Source organism: Scardinius erythrophthalmus (assembly GCF_964197995.2).
Source record: "Scardinius erythrophthalmus genome assembly, chromosome: 4".
Lineage (NCBI taxonomy): Eukaryota > Metazoa > Chordata > Actinopteri > Cypriniformes > Leuciscidae > Scardinius > Scardinius erythrophthalmus.
In genome coordinates, this window is record NC_138224.1 from 8738402 (window position 1) to 8763617 (window position 25216).

The 25216-nt window shown below is 42.3% G+C and overlaps 1 protein-coding gene across 1 annotated transcript; it reads right to left on the reverse strand.

Annotated features, from left to right (window-relative positions):
- Nucleotides 1–293: 293 nt before the first annotated feature.
- LOC308689055 (scavenger receptor cysteine-rich type 1 protein M130-like) lies at nt 294–23917 on the reverse strand (the record flags this gene model as incomplete). The annotated part of the gene is made up of 26 exons (XM_081362604.1): nt 294–446; nt 3557–3574; nt 3616–3623; nt 4700–4750; nt 4909–4977; nt 5080–5148; nt 5350–5409; nt 5613–5708; nt 5807–6004; nt 6111–6425; nt 7671–7973; nt 9409–9726; nt 9785–10126; nt 10204–10518; nt 13967–14281; nt 14377–14691; nt 14778–15074; nt 16411–16725; nt 16885–17181; nt 18157–18471; nt 19359–19661; nt 19875–20189; nt 20655–20705; nt 21386–21527; nt 21760–21807; nt 23810–23917. The coding sequence occupies 26 exons, from the start codon at nt 23915–23917 to the stop codon at nt 294–296; spliced, it is 5136 nt and encodes a 1711-aa protein (XP_081218730.1).
- Between the last annotated feature and the right edge of the window lie 1299 nt (nt 23918–25216).

The following is a 25216-nucleotide window of genomic DNA, read 5'->3' on the forward strand; positions in this document are numbered from 1 at the left end:
CTCTTACACTGTACAATAAATGTTCATTCTGACACTTCAGCAGACATCCCATAAGTGTTGGCTTTCATTTGATACCATTTTTATGAATATGGTCCTTGTGGTTGTGGAGATATTCAACATTTACTGTTGGCATGTTGTGTTGAGCAGGAAACCAAAAAATTGGCCTGAAATTGCTTGTACAAGTCACACAAAAAAAAATTCAGCTTGACAACCACCCTAATATCTTACCTATGGGTGTCTTCTAACTAAAAAAATAGGGTGACAGCTTGTACCAAAACATGTCCGCAAAAGTCTTAACGGAAGCCCTTTTCAGAATTGGCCCCCTCACTATGAGTGATGAGGTCGTCTGGTTTGAGCTGCAGCGCATGGAGGTAGTTGCTCTCAGCTTCCTTCAGCTTCCCATTAAGATGGAGGATGGCCCCGAGATTCATCAGAGCTGCTGGATGCTGGGAGAACGAGAAAAGCAGGCACAAAAAGAGAGAATCATGGATGGATTATAGAATGTGGTTCTAAAATTAGGTAAGAAAAAAAAACTGAACATTGTAAAAGAGCAAATGCAACAAATATAAAGGAAGATTTCAGAAAATTTGTAGTTTGTAATTAGTGCATATTGAAGATTCAATAATTGTGCAAGGTTACTACGAACAAAAATATCTTTAACATCTGATAAAACGTCTCGGTTATGTTTGTAACCCTCGTTCCCTGACTAGGGAACGGAGATGTTACGTCGTGACGACGAATGGGGTTCCGCTTAGAAAGCCTCTCATCTTCGAGAAATAAAACGAGCCAATGGCAAGCAAATGCCATGGGTCTGCGGAATTTGCATAGTGTAACTCCTCCCCACCTCGTGGGTATATAAGGAAGTATGCTGGCAACATGCATATATTTTTTTCTTTGCTGAGGAGCCGAGACTGAACTCAGGCGTTCCAGCGATACAGCGGAAATGGCAGGGAGACGTAACGTCTCCGTTCCAGGGAACCAGGGTTACATATGTAATCGAGACGTTCCCTTTCATGGTCACTACGAGTTACGTTGTGACGACGAATGGGGTTCCCAGTCTAATCACGCCACCTCGGCTGTCTTCCAGTGCCCTGCGTAAGTCTGAGATCCCTGTCGTGAGACTAGCACGGACAAAGGACTCCTACTTAACACAGGAATACCAATGTACACTGGGAAGCATATCTCAGTGGAAATATGCAATTAGTGCCTAGTAACTCTGGCATTGACGTCAACAGTGCAGGAGAAACTCAGGGCCTCTCGGGGAGGCTCACCTGAGGAGAATATCGCACGTATCCAATCCGTGGAGTGGAATGGCAAGCAAGTGAAGACACCTGAGCAGATCCTAGTACCGGCTGGTTGAAGCGAGTACATGAGAGGACAGCCTAGGCTGGGTCTGCCTCCTCCAAGGGAACCTTGGACACGTATCCAGGCCGGTGTCTCAGGATCACGTGAGAGTAGGCCGGCCCGAATTCCAGGCACGTTTCGTCAACCGAAAATGCCTGCAGGTCCCCTACCCTCTTGATGGAGGCCAATACAACCAGGAGCGCTGTCTTCATTGACAGGAACTTAAATGGCTTCTCTGTCATCGTTTGACTCCTCTCCCACATCATCATAGTCTGCATTAAAGAAAGAGCAACAAAGGTGGCTAAATGGGACTACAAAGGTTGTCAGGGACATTAAAGGATGCACTATGTCAAGATTCTGAGTCCTGATTTTGGGAAACTGTTCACAGTACAGACTGATGCCTCACAACATGGCATTGGTGCTGTAGCCTACTCCTTCAAGAGGAACAAGGTCAACTCAAGCCAGTTGTATACATCAGTAGGAAACTCCTGCCCAGAGAGGTAAACTATTCCAAAGTTGAAAAGGAGTGCCTTGCTGTTAAGTGGGCCCTGGACTCTTTAAGGAATTATTTGCTTGGATGAAAATTCCGGTTGGAAACTGACTACTGAGCATTGGCCTGGTTAGGCCGCATGAAAGACACAAATGCTCGCAGTGGTTTCTGGCCATGCAACCGTTTGACTTTGAGGTGCTGCACAAGTCTACTCTTATTTTGTAAAAGGACTCTTATTTTGACCGTGGTCTGAGAAGATACATGCATACATACAGTTTTCATACTAACATAACACATTATCTGTTTTGCGCAAATTTTAACACCAGTTAACACAGATATGTGTGTGTGACAGATTGTGTATTTAGTGTTGTTCCTGTCCTCACCATGCCCTTTTTCTTTAGTTTAACATTTACTGAGTCATTCATTTCACTGTTAATTTATGTATTGTGTTAAGAAATCAAACAAGACTGGTAACCATGTTAAATGTTTGTTGTTTTCAATTAACCACTTGCATAATATAAATTGTCATACTTACATATACTGGAACATTTTCCCATACCAGCAGAAAAAACCCGGTCACAGTAACTGCCCCCATTTTTGAAGATCTCTTTCCCGCCAATAGAAGGCACAGTGTGGGGGAGATTTGTGTTCTGTTTGATTCTTCATTAAATATTGTTAAACATTGTTAAACATTAATAATTAATTGAGTTTGTTTTGTTTCCAATGTTTATATATTTTTGTATTATTCTAACAGTTTATCTCTTTGTTACTGTTAAATCAATTTTTTGTCTTTCTTAAATTTCTTTATTACCTTTAATCACTAAATGATTTAGTCCAAGTAGGAGGGGCTTAGCCTTTTTAAGAGGGCCTCTCAGTGTTGTTAGTGTGAGTTGGTTTGTAGGTGTTGCTCTGTTTTGGGTCAATTTATTGGCATAGCCAAAAGTTTGTTTGCGAATAACTTTGAACAGTTTATTTTATTTTTGTTTGGTCCTTTTTGGATTTTCACTGTAAATACCACTTGCACTCTATTGGAAAACCTTTATTTTTTTTTCACTTATTGGAATAAACACCGAACTTTTGTCACTTCATTTTTACGCCTCCATCTGCCGGTACATTCAGAGCAGTGGTGCTGCTACTGTTTGAAACATCTTTGGGGCCTCTTTGTGGAAGTTGGCACACCTGTCTCTGTTTTAAGGTCTGTAGCTATTGACTCTGCAGAAAGTTAGCGACTACTGCACACTTTGCATCTCAGCATGCGCTGACCTCGCTCTGATTTTACTTGGCCTACCACTTCGTGGCTGAGTTGCTGTTGCTCCCAATTGCTTCTACTTTGTTATAATACCACTAACAGTTGACTGTGGAATATTTAGTAGTGATGAAATTTCACAAATGGACTTATTGCACAGATGGAAATCTACCACAGTAACATGCTTGAATTCACTGAGCTCCTGAGAGCGACCCATTCTTTCACAAATGTTTGTAGAAGCAGTCTGGATGCCTAGGTTCTTGATTTTGTACAACTGTGGCCATGGAAGTGATTGGAACACCTGAATTCAATGATTTGGAGGGGTGCCCCAATACTTTTGGCAATTTAGTGTAACCCCACTGCTGATGAACGGGACTCCTCCACCTTAAAAAGACACTTTACTGAGGAGACACACACATGATAAACTCACCCAGCCGTCATGAGAGTGAATGTGGGAAACACTTCAGTGTACATACAGCGCCAGAGTCTGACACCTGCAGAGAAGAGATACAAGCACTGATAACTAACTGCTGACCACAAACACTGAGACAGAGAGACATATCAAAGTACTGCTACAGAATAACAGTTTACAATATTTCATAGAACTTTATTGAATTTTGCATTTTGTGTACAAAAAAAGTTTGCAACATTCCCCAATTTCACAATATAATAATAATGACATAATATCCATGCACATAGTCAGTCTGATTTTAATTGCTAATTAGAAAACATTAAAATTAATTAAAAAAACAAACATTAAAATTGGATTCAAATATAAAACAAGTACATAAAACAAATGTACAAGTACAAATGTACATGCTGTGTACGTCTGACTGTCAAAAAACCCTCTGCGGGACATAAAGTGAACAACATGCTCTTCTGCTCAGTTCAAAGAGTCATTACAATCTTTTGATGTAAAGATCCTTGATCACAGCTGCTGTTTGTAAACTTACTTCCCAAAGTACATTCCAACGTTCTTTAGCAAAATATATATTTCCACCATCAGTGGGTCTACATTCAAAAGAAATATGATATTTTTTATAGGTTGAAGATGCTGTGAAATATTAAAGACTGGAGCAGTGGAAGTTAAAGCATCCAAAATGTTACATAAAAGATTGGTGGACAGCAGTGGAAACTTCTATCTAAGACACTTAAACTCTGCAGAAAGCTTAAAAGCTTTGAAAGGATTTGAGGCAGTGGGTGTGGTTTCAGTTATAAAGTCCCTCCCTGTTTTCCTGGCTCCTCCCCCACATCATCATAGTCTGTTAGTAGAAAACAAGAGCAAATTAATTTATCAATATATGCTTTAAAAAGTATCAAAATTGGGAATTTGGCAGTCAAGTTAAATGACCTATCATGATCGCAAAAATTTATATTTGACAGTGATTATAAAAAACTAAACGTAAACGTTCAGTGTAAGGTAAAAAGGTGTCCGTAACGTACCAAACATGTCACTCATATATTCCCTGATATTCTTCACATCGTCATACGCCTCCTGAACACCCTCTAATATAAATGTTTCTATTATTAATTACATGAGTATAAATGGCACTATAATTTGACAATAAGACAAACAAATAAACAAACAAAGAAAAAAAATTGTAATTTGAATCCCACACCTGCTTTATCATTGGAGAATTGTCGTACAATGATGACATCATCATAGTTTTCTAGCAAATCAAAAGAGACAAATAGACAAAATAATGAAAAATTAAATGCATCCATTAAATGTGCACAATTTGGGATTTTGAAACAGTGCAAATGTATAATTAAAATGCATATAAATCTATATTGTTAAAACCTGTAGAAATGATAATAAGAAATAAACCTGTATCATGAGATCTCAGTCCAACAGTGATTATATCATCATAATTCTCAGGTGTGATTTGCTGCTCTTCTAAATGAGTTAACAGCAAGGAGGAAATAAACAAAAACTGCTTTAACTATTCAGAGGTCCAATAGTTCATTTAATTTAGTGAAATGAGTTAAAGTCACTGACCTTTATTTGGCCCTTCAGTGGTGGTGATGTCATTATAGTAGTCAGGTGCGGCTCCTCCTGCAGAATTTGCTTTAAAAAGAGTAGATGAAAGAAACAAAAGATTCAATAAATCCTTATCTGAATTATTACATGATACTGAATGGTTTATATAATTTAAACTCAGTAACCTGCTAAGTGAATGTTTTTAATTAATTTACTGTAACATTCATTAATTTCTGTATGTAGAAGATTAGATTTGAGTTATATTGATTTATATTTGAGTCCTCTAACCTGAAAGAGGCTCATCAGCATCTTCATACCCAGAATGCTGTTCTTCTGAAAGGACTCTTCCTATTATGGAGAAGTAGATTCATTCACACACATTCACAATCGTAAATCAGCCAAAATCTCCACTTCCTTTGAATCAAAACACTAACACTGTATAATTTCAGATAACATACAAAAGTCCCACAAATGAATATGTGATTTACTCTACTCTCCGCTATGAATAAAGTGATTATCATCTCCTAAAATCAGACTCGACATTTACTCACCCCTCTGAGTGAAGAAACTCTGTCTATTAGTGGGTCTGTGATGAAGCTCCTCATAAACGGCCTCAGTCGTCGCCCTGTGTCTCCTCTTAGAGAGAGCTGTGAGTGTAGACAGACAAACCTGCTGTCAGTTCACAACACATGACTGATCACACACTGAATAACACACAATATGACAGTCTCTGGATCTCTCCTACCTCTCCTCATCACTCTGTTCTGCTGAATCAGTATAAGCAGTGGCACTAAGAGCAGTAAGAGCAAAACTCCCAGTACAACCACAAGCACAGAGAGAGACACTGGAGGAGTTTGTGGAGGAGTGACTGATGTTGAGCGCACTGTCTGAGAAACTGGAGGAGAAGCTGATGTTGTGGCAGGAGTAGTGGACACTGACAAATCTGGCAAAACAGACACAAACACATTCAAATTCATGCAAATACACAAAGATTATTAGCACTAAAATTATGTGAAAATGACTAATATTGGTCAGTGTTTTGCTCTGACCTGCACAGGTGAGTACAGCGTGCTCTTTGTGGGAGCAGTCAGTGTGGTTCTTCAGGGAGAGAGGACAGTCCCACAGGTGAATCTCATTCCCTCTGCACTCGACTCTGTTCAGCCACACAACACCTTCACCAGCACCAAAGACTGAATTCCCATCAGCCCTCAGTGCTGCTCCACAACCCAGCTGCCTGCAGACCACCTGAGCATCGCTGATGTCCCACAGATCAGCACAGACTGAACCCCACACAGCGTTATGATACACCTCCAGCCTCCCAGAGCACCGGCCCAAACCTCCACTCAGTCTGAGAGGAGGGCGTTCTAAATTGCACATAGAAGACAACACATTAATATCCTGAAGAGTACTATTCTGGTCACATAACTGTTATGATGTTCTTTGCCATCAAATTAACTTACCTGAACACTGTCTCTGGTAGGGAAGTGTAGACCATGTCAAATAGCTTCGAGGGGATTCAAGACTTTTATGTTCTGGATTCACAAGTTAGAGCATTATAAACATTATTCATTTTTGTTAATGTTTATTAATAAACATGCTAATGCGAACTAATGAAACGTTTTTGTAAAGTGTGAGCAAAAAAAGTATATGTATCCATAATGCTGACAATTTACAGAGTTGCAATGACTGTCTTTTGGCAGTGCCGCAGATGTCAAGAGTTCAATGTGAGTAGATGACATGAAGCTGCCTGAGTTAAACTACACTGATAACAGGTGGGCGTTAATTTCCCAATACAGCTGCAGATCGCAGTGAAGTTCAGTGGGATTTTTATCCCCAAAATGATAAGCAGCAGTCATATACTTTATTTGGGGAGTATTTTAACTAATGGTGCTGCAAGCCGTGCTCCGTTTGTCTCATCAGTATTTGGCACAGAATGCAATTCATACATGTTTGTGGGGTTGTGCTCAAAACAGAATTCCTTAATTTTATTGGCTTGACCCTGAGCTTATTTGTATTCTCAGTAGTGTTTAAAAAGTTTCTGTTTAATTAATTCAGTTGCTGTTTTTATCTAGTATTAACATGGGTTACTATGGAGACCAGAAATAGGACAATGGACGTTCGAATCTGTCATGGCAGCACTCAAAAAAGGTGGAGAATATATTATATTTGTCACGGTGCGCTCAACGACGCCTCCTCCTGGTTTCTCTAGATCACTCTCCCCTGAGTTCTAGGACTCATCACACTCATCACCTTCCATCCCTGTCTTATCCTCATTATCACTGCCACCTGTTCTCACTCAACTTCCCTTTATCTGGACCTCGCTCCCCTCTGTTCCCTGCGAAGTCTTGTTTCTGCCACGGCGTACAACTCTGAGCAATCTCCTGATATATCCTAGTATTCCCTGTTTCTCGATCCTAGTCTGGTTCCAAGGACATTTGTATGAACGTTTGCTGCCTGCCCTGACCCTTGCCTGGTATCGACTCCGAGTTCTGGACTTCCCCTGAGTGCTTCTGCATTACCATTTCTGTTCTACTCTGTTTTCTTGTGTGTTCCAATAAAGTATCTGCACATGGATCCGAAAGCCTCTGCTTCACAATATTGTACCTTACCTGAGCAGGTGATTTTGGCCACTTCATTTTCACCACAGTCATTCTTTCCCAAAGGTGTAGACGGACACTGCCACAGATTTGTATCATGTTGTCGACATTTTACTTTATCCAGCCAGTTGTGAGCTGATTCCACCCTTGTTATAGAATTGGAAAAAGCACCAGATCTTCCACAGTTCAGTTCTTGACAGATCAGACTCACTGTGTCTATGTCCATCTGGTTCCAGCACACATTACCCCAGGATCCATTGTAGAAAACCTCCACATTCCCTTCACAGCCCTCAGTTAACCTGATCTCTTTAAACTCTAGATGGAAACATAAACACAACCTAATAGCTTTCATCGAACTCCATTTATTTCAACTATTGAATTTTACATATACACTCACCTAAAGGATTATTAGGAACACCATACTAATACTGTGTTTGACCCCCTTTCGCCTTCAGAACTGCCTTAATTCTACGTGGCATTGATTCAACAAGGTGCTGAAAGCTTTCTTTAGAAATGTTGGCCCATATTGATAGGATAGCATCTTGCAGTTGATGGAGATTTGTGGGATGCACATTCAGGGCACGAAGCTCCCGTTCCACCACATCCCAAAGATGCTCTATTGGGTTGAGATCTGGTGACTGTGGGGGCCATTTTATTACAGTGAACTCATTGTCATGTTCAAGAGCCAATTTGAAATGATTCGAGCTTTGTGACATGGTGCATTATCCTGCTGGAAGTAGCCATCAGAGGATGGGTACATGGTGGTCATAAAGGGATGGACATGGTCAGAAACAATGCTCAGGTAGGCCGTGGCATTTAAACGATGCCCAATCGGCACTAAGGGGCCTTTAGTGTGCCAAGAAAACATCCCCCACACCATTACACCACCACCACCAGCCTGCACAGTGGTAACAAGGCATGATGGATCCATGTTCTCATTCTGTTTACGCCAAATTCTGACTCTACCATCTGAATGTCTCAACAGAAATCGAGACTCATCAGACCAGGCAACATTTTTCCAGTCTTCAACTGTCCAATTTTGGTGAGCTTGTGCAAATTGTAGCCTCTTTTTCCTATTTGTAGTGGAGATGAGTGGTACCCGGTGGGGTCTTCTGCTGTTGTAGCCCATCCGCCTCAAGGTTGTGCGTGTTGTGGCTTCACAAATGCTTTGCTGCATACCTCGGTTGTAATGAGTGGTTATTTCAGTCAAATTTGCTCTTCTATCAGCTTGAATCAGTCGGCCCATTCTCCTCTGACCTCTAGCATCAACAAGGCATTTTCGCCCACAGGACTGCCGCATACTGGATGTTTTTCCCTTTTCACACCATTCTTTGTAAACCATAGAAATGGTTGTGCGTGAAAATCCCAGTAACTGAGCAGATTGTGAAATACTCAGACCGGCCCATCTGGCACCAACAACCATGCCACGCTCAAAATTGCTTAAATCACCTTTCTTTCCCATTCTGACATTCAGTTTGGAGTTCAGGAGATTGTCTTGACCAGGACCACACCCCTAAATGCATTGAAGCAACTGCCATGTGATTGGTTGATTAGATAATTGCATTAATAAGAAATTGAACAGGTGTTCCTAATAATCCTTTAGGTGAGTGTATATGTATGACTGAAATATACCAAATAATATTTTAGATTTTAAATGTTACAAAATGTTACAAAATAGTTTTGTTTTTTTAAATGTTACAAAATGTTACAAAATAGTTTTGTTTTTTAGTTTGTTTTTTAGTTGTGTTACCTGAGCACACGACTCCTACATCCTCCTTGTGTTGACAGTCATGTTTCCCCCAGCCTGGAGAAGAGCAGTTCCACAGGGACGTCTCATTCCCCTCACACTCCACCTCATCCAGCCATATGGGTCCAGAACCAGGACCAAACCAGGCTGGTACCTGCTGGTTACTGAGGGCCACTCCACACTGCAGCTGTCTGCACACCACATGGGCATCTTTAATATCCCAGAAGTCATCACACACTGTCCCCCATGAGCCGCTGTGAAAAACCTCCAGCCTCCCTGCACAGTCTCCCCCAGAACCCACCAGCCTGATGGACCCGCGACCTGATATTCAGAGAGAGAAAAACACATTATTGATCACTAACAACTGAAGAATCTGCACAGATGTTGTTGTTCTCACCAAGGCAGGTGATTGACAGCTGTTGTGTGGAGCTGCAGTTGAGAGTTTGTGGAGAGCTGCAGTTCCCGAGATGAGCTTCACTCCCAGAGCACTGGAAGCCCGTCACACACTCATGACTGTGTTCAGGACTGGATGAAGAGGAGCCGGAGAAGTTCAGCACAGAGCCACAGCCCAGCTGTCTGCAGACCACAGAGGATTCAGTGAGACTCCAGGAGTCCAGCAGAACTCTCCTCCAGACCTGATGGATGGAAACTTCCAGCTCCCCCTCACACTGTCTCTCTCCAGACAACCGCACCAGACCGTCATGAACAGCCAGAGAGGAATCTGAGTGAAAGATTTTAATCAAGGTACTGCAAGTTAATGTATGCATTTAATTTATTTTTTCAATAAAACCCCCTCACCAGAGCAGACGACTCCAACATCTCGACTATGAGAACATTCAGCTCGACTCCATGAAGAGATGGAACATTCTGACAGTTTTGTTTCATTCCCGTCACAATCAAACACATCAGCCCAGATTTCACCACTTCCCTCTCCAAACCAGTCTGATCCCACAACAGACACAGCAATCCCACAATTCAGCTGTCTACAGAGGACACTGGCAGCTCTTATATCCCAGCATGCATCACACACTGTGCCCCATTCATTGAGGAACCGAAGCTCAACTCTTCCAGAACAGGAGTCTGAGCCATTTACCAGTCTGAGATCAGTGTAACCTGTGCAAAGAATTTTTGTCATTACAATGCCTATTTAAAAGAAAACATATAACATGTAAACCAATCTTGTTTGAGAAAATTCTTTACTTTGTGTGCGCAATATAATGTAAAGAGGGGTCAAATATTACTTTACCATTCAGTAACAATGAAAAAAAAAAACACTTAGGGAAAGAAAGTTATTGTCACAGTGTCTGGGTTTTCTCCCTGGGTCTCCACTAGATGTCCTCCTTCCCCACGGTGTCTGTCACATTTGAACTACATTCCCCATGATCCTTGTCTCTTCATTGCACTCAGCTGTCCCTAGTCACACTCAGCCTATTCCCCATTAGTATTGTCATTTACCTGTGTATTTATACCCTGTCTGTTTAGTATGTGTTATGGAGTCTTTGTTGTATGTCACTTACACTTCTTCAAGTCGGTTTCCTAGTTTGAGTTTGTTTTGTTCCTTGTTTGTTTATTTTGTTATATTGGATTGCTAACATGGATTTGGACCCCTGCATGGATGACGACGAATTGGATTGCCCTAATAAAGAAAGTGTTGTATTTGGATCCACCTGTTTCTCTCCCTTTCCTTGGTGTGTGGATCGTGACAGAAAGACTCCGTCACACAATGGATCCAGCAGCATGAACATTTTGCAGGGCCTTGCTTTATGGGCCTGCCAGACCGAAGAGGCCATGGCGCTGAATTCCCCTAAGCACCCTTCGCCGTTGATTCCGCCCAGCTCAGAACCTGCACGTTACCATCGGAAACAGAGGAGGAGAAGGAAGACCTCCTCCGTGACTGTTCTGGTGGTCCTAGTTCCGGTGGTCCCTGTTCCGGTGGTCCCTGTTCCGGTGGTCCCAGTTCCGGTGGTCCCAGTGCCGGTGGTCCCAGTTCCGGTGGTTCCTGTTTCGGTGGTCCCGAGTCCGGTGGTCCCGAGTCTGGTGGCTCCAAGACACAAGAGGAGGAGAAAGGCTCCCTCCGTCACAGTTCCGGTGGTCACAGTTCCGGTGGTCACAGTTCCGGTGGTCCCGAGTTCGGTGGTCCCAGTGCTGGTGGTCCCAGTGCCGGTGGTCCCAGTTCCGGTGGTTCCTGTTTCGGTGGTCCCGAGTCCGGTGGTCCCGAGTCTGGTGGCTCCAAGACACAAGAGGAGGAGAAAGGCTCCCTCCGTCACAGTTCCGGTGGTCACAGTTCCGGTGGTCACAGTTCCGGTGGTCCCAGTGCCGGTGGTCCCAGTTCCGGTGGTCCCAGTTCCGGTGGTCCCAGTTCCGGTGGTCCCGAGTCCGGTGGTCCCAAGTCCAGTGATCCCGAGTCCGGTGGCTCAAAGACACAGGAGGAGGAGAAAGGCTCCCTCCGTAACTGTTCCGGTGGTCCCAGTTCCGGTGGTCCCTGTTCCGGTGGTCCCTGTTCCGGTGGTCCCTGTTCCAGTGGTCCCTAACACGGAGACCATCCCGGAGGTGACTGCCGCCCCTGATGCACCGCCCAGGCGTCTTGCTCTGCCCGCGCCGCCCAGGCGTCATGCTCTACTGGCCCCGCCCGAGCTGCTCGCACTGCCTGCACCACCCCAGCGATCCGTCACGTCTGCCCCTGCCCAGAGACTGTTCACGTCACGTCTGCCAGGCCTGTGTCTTCGGACAAGATGGCCGCTACAGAGACTGTTCACGTCACGTCTACCGGGCCTGTGTCTTCGGACAAGATGGCCGCCACAGAGGCTGTTCACGTCACGTCTGCCGGGCCTGTGTCTTTGGACAAGATGGCCGCCACAGAGACTGTTCACGTCACGTCTGCCGAGCCTGTGTCTTCAGACAAGATGGCCGACGCCGAGCCTGTTCATGTCACGTCTGCCGAGCCTGTGTCTTCGGACAAGATGGCCGCCACAGAGACTGTTCACGTCGCGTCTGCTGAGCCTGTGTCTTTGGACAAGATGGCCGCCGCCGAGCCGGTGTCTGTTCCTGAGCCGGTGGTGTCTGTTCCAGTTCCTGAGCCGGTGGTGTCTGTTCCTGAGCCGGTGGTGTCTGTTCCAGTTCCTGAGCCGGTGGTGTCTGTTCCTGAACCTGAGCCGGTGGTGTTTGTTCCTGTTCCTGAGCCGGTGGTGTCTGTTCCTGAGCCGGTGGTGTCTGTTCCAGAGCCGGTAGTGTCTGTTCCTGAACCTGAGCCGGTGGTGTCTGTTCCTGAGCCTGAGCCTGTGGTGTCTGTTCCTGAGCCTGAGCCGGTGGTGTCTGTTCCTGAGCTTGAGCCGGTGGTGTCTGTTCCAGAGCCGGTGGTGTCTGTTCCAGAGCCTGAGCCGGTGGTGTCTGTTCCTGAGCCGGTGGTGTCTGTTCCTGAGCCGGTGGTGTCTGTTACTGAGCCTGAGCCGGTGGTGTCTGTTACTGAGCCTGAGCCGGTGGTGTCTGTTCCTGAGCCTGAGCCGGTGGTGTCTGTTCCAGTTCCTGAGCCGGTGGTGTCTGTTCCAGTTCCTGAGCCGGTGGTGTCTGTTCCTGAGCCTGAGCCGGTGGTGTCTGTTCCAGTTCCTGAGCCGGTGATGTCTGTTCCAGTTCCTGAGCCGGTGGTGTCTGTTCCAGTTCCTGAGCCGGTGGTGTCTGTTCCTGAACCTGAGCCGGTGGGATCTGTTCCTGAGCCGGAGGTGTCTGTTCCAGTTCCTGAGCCGGTATCTGTTCCTGTGCCCTGGCCACCCGAGGGGTCGTCTCCGCCCTGGCCGCCCGAGGGGTCGTCTCCGCCCTGGCCGCCCAAGGGGTCGTCTCCGCCCTGGCCACCCGAGGGGTTGTCTCCGCCCTGGTCGCCCAAGGGAGAGTCTCCACCCTGGCCGCCTGATGAACTGTCATCTCCGACCTGGCTGCCAGATGAACTGTCACTCCCTGTCTCTGTTTCCCTCCATGGACCTGCCCCCCCCATCCCTCCCCCTGATCCTCCACCAGTCAACCTCCCGCCTGATTTTTTGTTTTGTCTGTCACGTCTTGGAGCGTCTGGTAGCCGCTCCGTAGAGGGGGGGTTATGTCACAGTGTCTGGGTTTGTTCCCTGGGTCTCCACTAGATGTCCTCCTTCCCCACGGTGTCTGTCACATTTGAACTACATTCCCCACGATCCTTGTCTCTTCATTGCACTCAGCTGTCCCAAGTCATTCATTATTACACTCAGCCTATTCCCCATTAGTATTGTCATGTACCTGTGTATTTATACCCTGTCTGTTTAGTATGTGTTACGAAGTCTTTGTTGTATGTCACTTACACTTCTTCAAGTCGGTCTCCTAGTTTGAGTTTGTTTTGTTCCTTGTTTATTTGGTTATATTGGACTGCTAACATGGATTTGGACCCCTGCATGGATGACGACGAATTGGATTGCCCTAATAAAGAAAGTGTTGTATTTGGATCCACCTGTTTCTCTCCCTTTCCTTGGTGTGTGGATTGTGACAGTCATATAATCAGTAAAAATAAAAACAAATAAAGAGACACTTAATATTAATACTTTACCATAGCATATTAGGCCCACATTATTGTCACTGGTGCAGTTGTGTTTGTGTGGTGATGATATTAAACAGAATGAAATCTGAGACTCATTTCCTCTGCACTGAATCTCTTGTGTCCACATCTGAGCATCTCCTTTGCCAAAAGCATCTTCTCCCAGCACCTGTACAGGAGCCCCACAGTCCAGCTCTCTACACACAACCTCTGCATCCTGCTGGTCAAAGGCAGCGTCACACACTGAGACCCAGGACTGATCATCAAGTATCTCTAACCTCCCAGAGCACAGGTGAGATCCGTTAACGAGTCTGGAAGGTTTATGACCTGTTTATATTACATGAACCACAAATTATTTTGTCAACACAAATTCTTGGGCAACAGGCGGAAACAACAAGTGTGGAATGCAAAGCGTCATTTACCTGAACAGATGACCCCGGCATCCAAACTGTGAGTACAGACATGTATACTCCATCCTGATGATCCACAGTTCTTCAGTGTTGACTCTGATCCAGCACATAAAATAGTATTCACCCAAATCGGTCCTGATCCTGGTCCAAAATGAGCATCACTCAGAGCATCTACAGGTTCTCCACAGTCCAGCTCTCTACACACCACTGCAGCATCAGCCAAATCCCAGAAGTCATGACACACTGTTCCCCACTGACCTCTATGATGAATCTCCACTGTACCAGCACAGCGACTGTTACCACCAACCAACCGCACATTTTTTTCACCTATATGTGACAAAGCAGGAGACTGTGAATAAAAGTAGGATATTTAATAGATATTACTCACATATTATTTTAACTCTTACCAGCACACAGCAGCCCCTGGTCATCATCATGAGAACAGTTGTGTTTGTTTGATTGTGATGTTGGGCAGTTGTGAATCTGAGACTCATTTCCTCTACACTGAATCTCTTGTGTCCACATCTGAGCGTCTCCTTTGCCAAAAGCATCTTCTCCCAGCACCTGTACAGGAGCCCCACAGTCCAGCTCTCTACACACAACCTCTGCATCCTGCTGGTCAAAGGCAGCGTCACACACTGTGTACCAGGTGTTTCCATGAAAAATCTCCACTCTTCCAGAACAGTAAGAATCTCCAACAAGCCTGACACCTTAAGCAAAAGATTTAAAAAAAAGAAGAAACTACTTATATAAACTTAATCTATTTGTGTAATTCTTGTCATTCATTTTCTACCACAGAGAATCGTGTAAAAAAAAGGAATAAGGTAAAATAATAATTAAATAACTAAAAATTTATCTCTCTTATATCCACTCTTTTCAACATACTGAAAGTTAATCAAGACTACCAAACTTGTACTTGTCGACTACCAAATTGACGAATGAACGAACAAATGAATAAATAAATCACCATTAAATATCATGCATTACTCACACAAAAGATACTACATGTCATTTTATAAAAAAAAGCACATGCCACATGGACCACCAAAAAAACAAAAACAAAACAAAATTTTGTGTTATACCAATGAAAGTCCTTCTGGCTTGGACCGAATTCTGGGTGAGCAAAAAAATAAAAAAACTTTCATTTTTGGATGAACTATCCCTTTATGGTTGGTAGATCATAGGGGTCATGAATTGGGAAATGACAAATTTCCTTGATCATTTGATAGATCATTGTACTGTAGAAGTATTGTGTAAGAAACTGAACTCAAAAATTCCTTGTTAGTCCAAAAACAGCTTTTATTGAATCCAAGCTCAGAAAATGACTCATTTGGAATTATGTTGCATTATAACCATTATGTAATAGTGCGATGAAAGACTGCCTCTGCACAATTAAATCAACGCCTACTACTACATCACTGGGTCTTCGGATCCGCCCATTGGTGTGTTAGTGAGATGAGAAGAGAGATACAGGATTAATATCGATAGCTGTAATAGTAATAACGTAGTTCCATAGAGCAAGTTCCACATGTAATATGTATTTCACGTGAAAGATATGGTTTGTCATTTGATGTAGGATAGTTCTGTAGTTCTGGTGTAAATAAGTGCTTATCAGTGTTGTCTGATAAAGAGCCACTTGGTTCGAACCGTCACCAGTGGTTAGAACATGAAATAAATATTTTTCTATGTTTGGAGCTGTAGTGTGCCAACTTTTCCCCCCAAATTTTTTTTTGTGGTTGAGCTCCCTCATTGAGCTTTTTTACCCGTTAGATGTGTGCACTTCTGTTGAATTTATATGCAAGATGCTAGCCAATCATAGCAGTGGCCATTTACATTCAAGCCCCTTCCAACACGCCCCTTTCATATCAGAGTGTTAAAATCAGGGTAGAAAATGGCCTTTGATTTCCAAATGATGTCAATTTTTGATGTAAAAATCATAATAACATTATCAGTGCACCTCAGGAAACATTATAAAATAATAAAAAATGCAGTTTATGACCCCTGTAATAATATTTTAAAAAAATGGTGGGATTTGGAGCAGCTAACCTGAGCAAATGACTCCCGCATCTTTAGAGTGATCACAGTCATAAAAACCCCACCGTATTGATGCACAGTACTTCAGAGTTGATTCCGATCCAGTACATAACATAAGATTTGTCCAAATTGGTCCTGATCCTGGACCAAAATGAGCATCACCCAGAGCATCTATAGGTTCTCCACAGTCCAGCTCTCTACACACCACTGCAGCTTCAGTCATATCCCAGTCCTCATGACACACTGTTCCCCACTGTCCTCTATGAAGAACCTCCACTCTACCAGCACAGCGACTGGGACCACCAACCAGCCTTACTCTCAAATTATCTATATAGTGAATAGCAAGAGCCAAGAAAAAGATATTGACAAGGGAATGCATCAGACAGAGAGGAAAAAACTATTGTGAAGTTAATATGTATTCAACATTTACGGGAATTAAATTTGATTTTACTTGCTTAAATTTGAAAAAACTGCTCAAACCTGCACACATCAGTCCAACACCGTTGTCATCGGAACAATTGTGTTGGTGTGATGGTGATGTTGGACAGAGGTGAATCTGAGACTCATTTCCTTTGCACTGAATCTCTTGTGTCCACATCTGAGCGTCTCCTTTGCCAAAAGCATCTTCTCCCAGCACCTGTACAGGAGCTCCACAGTCCAGCTCTCTACACACAACCTCTGCATCCTGCAGGTCAAAGGCAGTGTCACACACTGAAACCCACGACTGATCATCAAGTATCTCCAACCTCCCAGAGCAGCGAGAACCTCCAACCAGCCGGACTCCTGAATGAACATAAGAAAAGCCTTTGAATTAGTGAATGAAACTTACATCAGTTATTTTATTTTTCTTAATCTTTTAAAACAAAATACAAATAAAACATAAGGAAATTCTTTGTAAAATGTGCCTTTTTCAAAAATAAATAAATTAACCTATATTAAAACTAAGCTACAAAAATGTCTCTTTCCAAAAAAAAAAAGATTATTAATGATGTTTTTTGTATGTTAATTAATGCATTATATACATACACTACAGTTCAAAAATGTGAAATCACTTTCAAAAAGTTATATCTTTAAGGAAAAATTATGCTCTTACCAAATTGATAAAAAAAAAAAATACAGTAAAAACATTTGGGTAGCACTTTATTTTACAGTCTTGTTTCACATGTACATACTGTGAATTTTTTTTAAATCATAACTAAAAAAAATGTTCTTGCAGGATTAACATTTATATGCTTTTGAGAACAAAATGTACCAACACTTGTTGAAATTACGGAAGCATTTGGACATGGCAAGCGGCTAACTAAATATAACAAAATATAATGAGTCATGTTACCTTGGCCATGTACTGTACCTATTCTATATAAACTGTTAGAATATTAAATTATTATATAATATAATTCTTAGGCTAGGTTTTTCAATGTGGTTAGAGTAGCTACATATTGGCATCAGGGGTCGCCGACACAGTCAGAGTGGCAGTCACCTGAGGATAATATTGGAGTTGTCGGGGACACCTAGTTTAAATAAAGTCAGGTGCATACTTCCTGTAGTTATTTAAATAACATGGTAATAAGGTACTAGCCCTGAACCGACCCCTAAACTTCAGTATTTGCATTCTCTGTTTGTTCTCATCTATTTTATGTCCAAATGGTAAAATAGGCATTAAGTAAAAAAAATTCAAAAAAAAAAAAAACTCCACTCTATATCTATGACTGCTTTTGACGGCTGTTTTTCTATAATAACACAAAACATTTAGCTTACCTGAACAAATGACTTGAGCACTCTTATTAAGACACTCGTCATGAATACTCGATTGCATGGATCCACATTTCTTAAGTGTAGACTCTGATCCATTACACATTGGATTTTTTATTAAGTTTGGTCCTGATCCAAGTCCAAACTGAGCATCACCCAGAGCATCTACAGGTTCTCCACAGTCCAGCTCTCTACACACCACTGCAGCATCAGCCAAATCCCAGCCAACTCCACACACTGTTCCCCACTGACCTCTATGAAGAACCTCCACTCTACCAGCACACCGACTGCTACCATTTACCAGTCTCACATTCCTTTGGTCTGTAACAGAGAGAGATAGAGAGTGAGAGAGTGAGAGATTGGTCTCTTGACAAATTTATGACACTAAAAATATGGCACCACCGTAACACCAAGCCATTTCAAAAGCTCTCTCATTGATTAATAAAAATGAATCATAGTTTTTGTCAAGTAGCATAAACAGACATTTTTGATTTTGCCAAAATGAAATTGAACATCTGAAATGCATGGTTTTGTATATCTGAAATCAAAAAATAAATGAATGCAATGAGAAAACCTAATTTAAAGATTTAAATCAAATTATTAATGTAAAACTGATTTTAAAGAACCACGGTAACACTTTATATAACTCATTTATAAATACCATTAGTCAATGATGAACTAAACATTTACAAAACATGACTATATGTTTATAAATTATTAATAAGTGATATACTAACATTTTATAAATGTTTTGTTAATGTTCAGTTATAAGTCAGTTATAAATTATTACCTGATTGTTATTATAAAGTGTTACTCCAACCTTTGAATTGCATTCATTTATCAGTTTACTTTATCCACTTTTTGATCGTGCAGAATCGAAAGTTCATGCTTTCAGACATGAAATTCAGACATTTGTTGCTGATTAGTTGCTGATTTGTCAGCTTCCAGACAAGCTCTGGTCACAAGGCTACTCTTAACAATGAATCTTATCTATCTTAATGCACAAAAAACAACAAACATTGGAAAATTAGAAAATACACTATAGGATAAGAGCACTCACACCAGCCAAATGCTGTGGTCACATGTACTCACACTCACCACACTTTGCCCAATCACTCCCAGCATGCACTCAGGAAGAGAGAGTTGGAGAGAGGCAACATAATTAAAACAGCATTTTAATAAATAATGCATTTCGAACTAACTCCTACCAGTACAGAGCAAGCCAATGTTGTGTTCACGAGAACAGTTGTGTTTGTGTGATTGTGACGTTGGACAGAGTTGAATCTGAGACTCATTTCCTCTGCACTGAATCTCTTGTGTCCACATCTGAACATCTCCTTTTCCAAAAGCATCTTCTCCCAGCACCTGTACAGGAGCCCCACAGTCCAGCTCTCTACACACAACCTCTGCATCCTGCTGGTCAAAGGCAGCGTCACACACTGAAACCCACGACTGATCATCAAGTATCTCTAACCTCCCAGAGCAGCGAGAACCTCCAACCAGCCGGACTTCTGAAGAAGACACAGTCAACAAAAAACAAGGCATATACAGTATATTTATATATTCATTTATGAAGATCATAATTTGTCAACTCAATTTTATTTTGGTCTTTGAATGACTGAATAGTGGAAGCAAAATTTTTTAATTAACCTAAGTTTTAGAAACTGATATGGACACACAAATCTCTTACACAAATATGACTTAGAATATGTAAAATAGTTTACCTGAGCAGATGACTCCAGCATCTTTACTATGATTACAGTTGCGTTTATCCCAACCCAATGACCCACAGTTCTTCAGTGTAGACTCTGATCCAGTACACATGACATAACTCATCCAGATTGGTCCTGATCCTGGTCCAAAATGAGCATCACCCAGAGCATCTACAGGTTCTCCACAGTCCAGCTCTCTACACACCACTGCAGCATCTTTAAGGTCCCAGAAATCATCACACACTGTTCCCCACTGACCTCTATGAAGAACCTCCACTCTACCAGCACAGCGACTGTGACCACCAACCAGCCTCACATTCACATGGACTAAATATTAAGCAGAAGCAAAAGAAAGATGAAGAAACTAAAGAGAGTGCAGGGCTGGATATCTTTAGCTATTAAAATGATATTGTATAAAGGAATTGCAAAATAGGTGCCATGCATTATTATTTTTTCAGTCAACATGAAGGACTGAGATGTCTGTATGGTTATACACTGATGAGCTAAAACATTATAACCATTCATAGGTGAAGCAAATATCATTGATCATCTCCTAACAAGGCCACATATTAAGGTCTAGGTAAATTAGATGGTAATATAATAATCATTCTTGAAATCAATGTGTTTGATGTAAATAGGCAGGAATAAAGATCTAAGCGAATTTGACAAGAGCGACTGCGTCAGAATATATTATGGGTTACTCCCAGTCAGCATGGGTGAGAATTTACCAACAGCGGTCCGAGGAGGGACAAACCAAAAACCGGCGACAGGGTGTTGGCACCCAAGGCTCACTGATGCACAAGGGCAACGAATGCCATTCTGTCTGGTCCAACAGAAGGTCTACTGTGACACAAGTCACACAAAATGTTAATGAAGGTTATGGGAGAAATGTGACAACACTCTGCTTTGTAGCATCAGACCAAAAAGCGCCTACAATGGGCATGCGAGCATCGGAATTGGACCTTGGAGCAGTGGAAGAAGGTCGTCTGGTCCGATGAGTCCTGTTTTCTTTTAAATCACGTGGACGGCCGTGTACGTGTGCACCGTTTACCTGGGGAAGTGATGACACCAGGATGCACTTTGGGACAACGACAAGTTTGATGCTCTGGGCAATGTTCTGCTGGGAAAGTCTGGGTCAGACTCAGGACATTATTGTGGACGTAATTTTTGATACATGCTACCTACCAAAATATCGTTGCAGCCTATTAAGCAGGTGGTCATGTAATGTTTTGGCTCATCTGTGTATTGCGATGATGCAGTTAACATGCAGTTACATTTTTTTTTACCAGAGAAAATGTGTACAAAATGACATACTTTTTTTGCCATGTAAAATTGAGCAGAGATCTAATAAAAACAAGACAGGAAAAAATAATAATGCTTGCCTCTTAGGGTTTCTGTAGAAAAAATCCTTATTATCCATTTGTCATTTGAGACACCACATGACAGTCAAGCTTAATTTTAAGTAATTAAAATACAAAATAATCTTTAAATAAGTTAATCTGTTTCATTTCACATCTACTTACCAGCTGTGATGAGTATTATAACTGAAGACAGTAAAATGAGTGTCAGGCATCTCTCCATCTCTCTCTGCTTGATTAATTCAACATCCAGTACAAGCTTCTCCGCACTGATGATACAGAAGTACAGGCGTCCTCTCTCAGCCCCCTTAATGAGAGAGAAAGAGGTTCAAAACCCTCCAATCACACTCGCTGTTACCTTATTAGACAGAACAGAGGAAATCATCAAACAACTTCAGTGACAAATCAGATGAGGCTTTAATGATCTTCTCCATATATATCTAACAGTCAGTGCTGATGAACTCCTCCTCACCACCCATCAAGAGGGGATGCAGAAACACACACACACACACACACACACACACACACACACGGCTTACAGGAGACAGGAAACTCTCCAGTTTATTTACAGCATCAAAGCCCAACACCTGCAGAGAAGAGATAAAAACACTGATAACTAACTCTGAACACTGTCTATTAGAAATGTTAGTATGACATTAACAAGTAACAAAAAAGCCATTAAAAATGTAAAAGTTTACCAAGAGCACAGTGCACAAGTAAGCCTTTATTAAACTAATGAAAGGCAGAAAAGACCCTTAAACTACTTCTCCTTAAAGCTAATTTTGTCAAAGCTTTCATATATATGTATCAAAAACATTCTTGTAACTATTGTAAAATGTACCTATAAATTTAACCAAAAGTGGTTTCTTTCAGGTGGCCCACAAAAACCATAATTATCAGTGAAGATAAGCATGTTGTTCACCTTGTGACCAGCAGAGAGAGCCAGTGAACTACATTTCTGCTGAAGCACCTTGTTTTGCAAAATCATACTTCCACAGAAGTGACAGGCGTTGTATATTTGATAGTGGCTGGGTATGGATCTATATTGAGACACTTTAGTAAGGACGAACACACACACACACACACACACACACACACACACACACACACACACACACACACACACACACACACACACACACCTGAGCATATAAGCAGTGCTGAACACCATGTCAAACTCAGAACTGTCCAGCTCTGCAGCTTTCTGAGCCATTACTGCTGCCTCTCCCAGACGAGACTCTTCACACAGAAACTGACCTGAGAGAGAGAGAGAGAGAGAGAGAGAGAGAGAGAGAGAGAGAGAGAGAGAGAGAGAGAGAGAGAGAGAGAGAGAGAGATCATCACAGGATGGAAAACAACTCAAACACACCAAGCCAGAAGACCACAGGTTTAACAGTTTAAGATCAGATATGCAGAACAAGCAGCCAAAAACACAGAGACGCTAGAGCAAAGAGAGTGAGAGTGGAGGATGGAGGATATGAGGCAAAATAATCCTTTGCTGCTTCAGCATATGGATTACTGATTAATTTCAGTGATAAAGGATGTGGTTTGGTGAGAGATGAGAATTGGCTGTTTAGTCATATTTTTAATTTATGTTTTTATTCAATTTAATTTAAAGGTGCAGTAAACGATTAAAAAAAAAAATGTTGTTGATGTTTGAAACCCCCAAAACAAACATGCCCCTACCCCAAAGGATCACGCCCCTATCTTAATAGCTCTGGCCCAAAATTCACGAACACGCTATATGCAACACAGGCACCTCCCCCCTAATGAGTGCATATGCCCCTTACTGCTGATTGGCCACAAGAGCATTTTGGCACTTGGACTCCGATGCACTTTCAACAGTGTTTCTCAGAAATCACTTACAGCACCTTTTACATGACTCTGGTACACTTCATTCCTCTATATAAGTCCTGATCATTGTCCAAAGTGAGCAAAACCAACTGCACATAATGCTTTACCACAGTCCTGCTCTCTACACACCACCCCAGCAGCTTCTGTATCCTAGCCATCTGATTGGTTTCTCAAGGATCATCAAAGGTGTTGATCCGAGAATGTATACTTGAAATCAGGTTCACCAGCACTTGTTACTGATGTGACTGGCTTGTTGGGCACTTCTCACTCACCTTACAGTCAAGCTGATCCCAAAAGTGCAATGGGGTTAGGATCAGGTGTATCGGCCAGTCCATCCTGTCAGTCCTCCTGATGACTGCTTTGTCCCAAATAGTTTTTGCTGTGTTAGGACCACCCATTGGCCCAACGACGGAATCCAACAAGGTGGGTGAAGGTATAATGCATTTAGGTCTTTTACATGCGCTTCTGTAAAGTTTACTTAATGTATTAGAATTTAGTTTCAATTTTAACTAACTCCAGTTCCATATCACTATAAAGTTTAAACTGAGATTATTACTAATTTTAGTTTTGTTGTTAATTTAGATATTTGATTATTCTAGTATCCCCTTACTCTTCAGTTCTACCAGAAAGACTCGGGAGAATTAATAATGTGACAATGAACATTTATTTAAGAGCTCAGCAAACAATCAAATTCTTTGGCGTAGGCCCCGTCCGTAACTCGCATTCCGAGGGTACGGAATCTGCATATCCTGCCTGAAGACGAAGGCTGGGGGGCAGCCCACCCCCTGCGAAGGAAGGAAGGGGGCCATCTGGTGGTGGTGGGGTGGAAGGAGGAGAGGACATCCTGGCGTCCTGGGAGAGCCTGTCTGGAGGTGATGGGGAGGATGGAGGGAAATGTTAGGGAGATGAAGGAAAAGTCCTGTCTTGGTGGTGGATGGGGAGGATGGAGGTGGTTGAAGTGACAGCATCTGCGAACTCAGACATGTGTAAGTAACACCCTTTTATACTGGCTATTAGGATATGATTGGTGTAAAAAAGCCCATGTTCAGTTTGTGTTCATTTATTATAAGGGCTGTGCAGCTATTATGTTGGTCATTGATTTGAATGTGAGGAGGCGTGGCTTAAGCTGAGAGCGCGCGCGCGCGAGAGCGGGAGCGGATCATTGTTTCGGTTTGGATCCTGAGGGAAAGTTGAAGTCCTGCAATCTTACCCGAAAGGCAGTAAATAAGATCGATAAAAATCTCTTTCTGCAGCGCCTTCACTTTGTCAGCGGCAGCGGATGGTATTAAACTTCGTGCTGAAGTTTCCATGGTGATGATTCTTGAATGTGCGTCATTGAAGATTGTGAGTTACATTTTGAGTATTCATTATATTATTATTGTGTCACTTATTCACTGTTTAGCTTGATGTACGGCTGCTACATTATATTTTATGTTATATGAGAGTGTGGTTACCTGATCGTGTGAGATATTATGTTAATAGTGGCATACGTGATCAACCATTATAGAGTTGTAACGTCTCAGCAGTTCTGCCGTGTTAATTGCATATCTATACAGTTTTCTGATACTGATTACATATTTGTTTATTGTAGAACCACATTTGAGAGTCATACATCGAGTGATATACATCCTAGGTCTACTTGCATTTATTGTCGCAGAGGATTCATCATTCATCGGAGGGTCTGAGACGACAGCTTCACATCACTGATAGGTTGCATTTCGAAGAGACTAACACGGACTCTTGTAATCATTGTTTTCACTGCCGAATCACAGACCATCTGTATCCTTGAAATTCAACTCTGTTGAAATAATTCATTGTTTATTTGTTTATTATTTTGCGTAGGCCTACGCTCTTCATATGTACATTTTATTTACATTTATGTGATCCTTTGACTGTGCATACACATTGTATTTGATTTGTTATTCAACATTCTTAAAGTAAAATAGTACAACATAGTAAGTCTACCTGCTCTTCATTACTCTCGTGGTCATTGGACATCAAGATGTGGTAATCGACCCTCTGAAACGGTTGGCATCGTATTAGTAATTAGTGCAATACGGTTCCTTTTCTACATTTAATGGTCCTTCGAGCCGGATGCTTTAACCGTTTCAGTGATGATGTCCAGACTTAGAGAGGGAATGA